Source organism: Silene latifolia, chromosome X (assembly GCF_048544455.1).
Source record: "Silene latifolia isolate original U9 population chromosome X, ASM4854445v1, whole genome shotgun sequence".
Classification (NCBI taxonomy): Eukaryota; Viridiplantae; Streptophyta; class Magnoliopsida; order Caryophyllales; family Caryophyllaceae; genus Silene; species Silene latifolia.
The window spans coordinates 5,854,259-5,858,925 of NC_133537.1; the positions used below are offsets into that span (position 1 = coordinate 5,854,259).

The 4,667-nt window shown below is 35.9% G+C and overlaps 1 protein-coding gene across 2 annotated transcripts; it reads right to left on the reverse strand.

Annotated features, from left to right (window-relative positions):
* Positions 1-695: 695 nt before the first annotated feature.
* LOC141622518 (manganese-dependent ADP-ribose/CDP-alcohol diphosphatase-like) lies at positions 696-4,018 on the reverse strand. Of its 2 annotated transcripts, none has more exons than XM_074438555.1 (2): positions 3,779-4,018; positions 696-2,017 (listed from the first exon to the last, which is right to left on the reverse strand). In XM_074438555.1, exon 2 carries the CDS (start codon positions 1,996-1,998, stop codon positions 1,048-1,050), a length of 951 nt encoding a protein of 316 aa, XP_074294656.1. In that variant the 5' UTR covers positions 1,999-2,017; positions 3,779-4,018; the 3' UTR covers positions 696-1,047. The 2 variants fall into 2 exon arrangements, with proteins under 2 accessions (XP_074294656.1, XP_074294655.1); XM_074438554.1 differs by having other exon boundaries at positions 696-2,014; positions 3,779-4,017.
* Positions 4,019-4,667: the final 649 nt, after the last annotated feature.

Here is a 4,667-nt window from a genome sequence, read left to right on the forward strand (position 1 = left end):
TATAAGTCTCTAATGATATGATCCATTGCAAATGTCCCACATTGGTCATGAAAGAGACTTATGTGGGACATTTGCAATGGATCGTATCAGGGTAACATCAGGTTGTTGTAACTCAATAATTAAAGGTACTGAGTGTGATTGTATGAACTTTGAGAATGCTGCAGTATTAATTGAATTGTAGTTTTACTATTCTTGTGAATTGAATTATAATTCTATCAGTCTCAAATCCGGAGAGAAATTAAAGCAAAATATTGAATAACTTATTGCTAGAGGGTAGTAAAAATGGAGGGCATTAACATCTTCAACTTATGAATCAAATGTGGTTCTTTTCTAGAGTCCTTACAAATTACTCCTCAATCCAAGCAAGCTCGGAGCAAGTATCGATACCATGTAAAATTGAAAAAATAAGGTGTATCATATCACAAATTCTCATTTATGACTGATAATATTTGTCACAACTTACAAGCTTGTGACGGGTCAAATATCACCCACTTGGGTAGATAAAGACAAGTCATTTGTGAGTAATATTTGATCCATTACAAGTAGTAGAGAATAAGAAAACTGATGGATGGATACCTCGTAGAGAAATCCAATCAGTTACCTTTAAATCTTTGATAAATCAGGGTGTTATGCATAACTACATTCTACAAAGGTATGGAGTATTAAGGTAAAATGTCGATGGTTTTACGCAAAAATTTTACAATGTGTCCCCGAAAATGAGTAAAAGCACACAGTAACTCAGGACTCAGGAACATCAGCTGACATTCATTAGTCATTACAAGTACACACACATGCATGGCTAACGCAAACCTATTTCATCAACAAATCTCAACATGTGTTGTTTTATGAAGTTTTCGATCATGTATATACTCCGTAGTAGACAATTGTCGACTACTCGACTCAAACTCAATTACAGTAACTGATAAACTGATTCCAGGCTTTCAGCACCTTAAAGAGATATAGTAGCTGCTACTGAAGCAGGATTATTCTCTAGTGTACATTCCATAGGGAAGGAAAAAAAACGGAGTATAAAAATAAATTCTCGAATCAAGAATCAAAAATCATGTCCGTGCTTTGCATCCTATCAGTACCAATAAGTGATACCCGGTCTTCGTAAACATCTACATGCCCAAATGCATCAAAGCCAGGAGGGCACTCGAGCGCTGCTTCCAAAACCCGATGATGGATCCCGTGAGAATCAATCGAGTAACCCCCTTTGTGATCATGACCCGAGAGGCAGACTTTCACACACTTGTACTTGTGTATCAAATTCATCACTTCGTCGTAATTCCACAAAAGTGCTTCTGATGATGATGCACCGGGATCCAAAGGCAGATGGCAACAGATGATCACTTTTTGTTTGAGCTTGGTTGCGTCTTGGAGAACGTGATCTAGCCATTCCAATTGCTCTTTCCCGACAGCTCCATTGAACATCAAAAACCGTTTTTCAAACCCTTCGAGTCCAGAAGGACTATTCTTTTCAGAGTTGGGGTTTTTCTCATCGAGAATTCTCATTGCTTGTAATGCTTTTGGATGGTCTTTTGGCCAACCAATTGCACTAATGTCATAGCCATCAAGAACTACGAATCTGTAATTAGGGGTTGGAGAAAAATCGTAGTATGCACAACTGTTATCACTATGAATGTTCAATAATGGGAGTAGCTGTTCACGAGGAAGATTATAGAGGCAGTGATTGCCAATCATATGATATACGGGACCATTGAACTTCTGAAACTCGAAAGCAATCTTTTTTATAGCACTAAGAGATTGATCTTTTGGGCAAAACCCATCAACAATGTCACCGAAGTTGACGGAAAAATTCAAATTTTGGGAGTCATTCCATTTCTGAACTGCCCTTTGCAGCACAAGTACACTATGTCTATAATATCGAGGCACACCAAGGAAGGAGCGACCATCAGGAATATCAGCATACTGAACATCTGATATGACCCCAAAGGAGAAAAGGGGTTGTTTCCCGTGAGCAGTGATCAAACCCATTTAATCAAATCTTGCTCTGCTAGTAAATACGAAAACAAAGATTAGAAGATATCCTCTAAAGAGATAAAATGACGGGGGAAGGCAAGCGACACATAATTAAGGTTGGAATTCAATGATACAAGTGTAGGTTGGCGTGGAAGCCGTCAAGGAAGGAAGAATGGGTCACAACTCACAAGTAGTTTACTACGATTTTTGGTAGTATCCTATAATTATCCGTCAAAGTCCACTAACCAAGCGAAGTATACATTCCAAATATTATTCATGCACTGTGGAACTGAAACTTTCAGAGAGGCAAGCTGGTACAAGAAAATACATAGATATACGTAAAATCAGTATTTTTGGCTCTCTCCAGTTCATATTGGGGTTTTAGTTGTACCTTCGCCCAAATTCGTATTTCCAAAGACGATGCATCTTAAAAGCTACCAAAGGCTTTACACAGCAACTTAAGAGTCCAGCTTTCTATGTGTTCTGATCACCTAAAATACCTCTCAACTTGTGATTCACAAGCATTTGACTTGACTATTCACGGAGCTAGTCCTGTAGAAAGTTTGATCCTAGAGCATGAATAACAGAAGAATGGTAGTCCGTATACACAAAAGCCCTAGATAGCTTTTGATCTATTACGGACATTGTTCCATATAGCAGCAAAAAGGTTAATTGTTAAAGCATATTCAAAACTCAGTGTCTTCAGGTCGCGGAAGAATAGATTCCAACAACTGATCTAAAGTTAAAATGAACGTCATCGAGTTACATCAGGCAGTGGAAGCATCTCAAACCCCAAAAGACGACACTAGTCAACATTGTCGTCTTTTCTTCTTATGTTCCGGTCAATCCAAATCCAACCAGCTTCAATTACTTCAGCCTTTAATACAAGATTATGTGCACTTAAAAAACAGCATTTTCACTGATACAAGTATCTGGATGTATACACTTTCCACTTTTCCCGATTATGTATTTTAACTTAATCCTAGTCATTTTCCGAAGCTAATTCACTCTATTTGACGAGTAAATGACTGTGAACATTCAATTGGGAATTGGAAATAATTACAAACCAACTAAAACTTACTAATAACACATTCTGAGCCATTTGTTAAAAAACAAAGGTAAACACAGTAGCAGAGCCAAGATTTGACGTTGGGGGGCGATTCAACAAGAATAAACTACTAATGTAAATATGTACTCCCTCTGTCACAGTCATTTGTTGTCCTTTTCTATATTGGGGTGTCTCAGTCAATTGTTGTCCTTTCTATTTTAAGAATGAACTTGATGAGCAATTTGATCATTCGGACTCAATTTAGTCCACTTATCATTTAGTAATTGGCTCATTTATCTTTCCTTGGTCTTTGTGCCAAAACCAAAGGACAACAATTGACCGGGACGGAGGGAGTAATTGAGTAAACTAAATAAAAAATCGAAAATTTCACCTAATTTTCAACTTTTTGCATTGTTCACAAGGGGCGACCACCCCAAATCCCCAACTAACCCCCTTCTGGCTCCGCCACCGGGTAAACTATTGACTAGGACAGGGGAAGTAAAAGGCAACTTATTAAATTTCACGTAATTTCAAACGTTTGGGGTCAATTTGCCGCTTCAAATTTTAGTCAATTATGACAGAAAGATTGAAACTTGAATCAAACCATCGCAAAATTAACAAAATTACAGCAAACCCAATTGGTACTGAGCTAAGATTACACAGAAAATAATGCAAAACATTGGAATTAAATTACAACATGAAATAAACTTAACGCCATAAATTGAAGTAAGAGATAGATGAAATTACCAATTGAGGTAGCGACAAATGATGTATGAAAACAATATGAATTGAATTTTCAAATTGCAATTGTGGGTAACTTTTGGCAATTATAATGCTGACGCGATTTGAACCCAGATTACGAATATTTTGATGATATTATATTGGTGATTTGAGGGAGAAAGTGGAAGAGATGAACAACGCCTTGGTTTATACTTTTTTTTATTTGTTTTTATTTTATTTTATTTTATTTTAATTAGATTAGATTCATAGGATCGTAGAAGTGTATAAATATGATTCTATTTGGATCCAAGTTCTACATGGATTCGGATAATTATTTATGTGTATATATATGATTCTCTGTTTGGATTTGGATAGGTAATTGTCTTTCTATTTGTTTTACTTTTGGTTCAAATGAGCGAATTATGTCGCTGTTAAGAATCGAATCTCTACTCTCACGGTTAAAGTAAGAAAGTTTTTACCAATTGAGCTAACTTTTGTTCTTAATTATCTTTTTATTTGTGATTTCCAGTTTAAACGAGTGTGACTAATTGTTAGATTGGCCACCTAATGACTGTCGGTTGGTATTGGTTGACACTTGCAATAGAAAATAGAAAATGTATGTAATTATGTATAGATAGGGTTAAGTTTCCGGTAAAATGATTTTACCGTAAAACATGGTAAAGCCATGTTATAAATATGTTGATTTCCTTATTATGGAAAGTGGTGGTTGTTGGAATTTATTTTAATGGGGTTAGGTAAAATATCACTTGGATTTAAATTTTACAATAATATTTGTATAAAACGGTTTTATATAAGAATTATTATGTACTTCATAGGATGATGTGGGTTTGGAATAGACATGGCAAAACAAACTCGAACTCGAAAAATCGATCGAAAATATCTTATCTGAATTAAT

Bases quoted from the DNA above. Each gene is read 5' to 3' on its own strand.
- LOC141622518 (XM_074438555.1), bottom strand. From the start codon at position 1,998: ATGGGTTTGATCACTGCTCACGGGAAACAACCCCTTTTCTCCTTTGGG.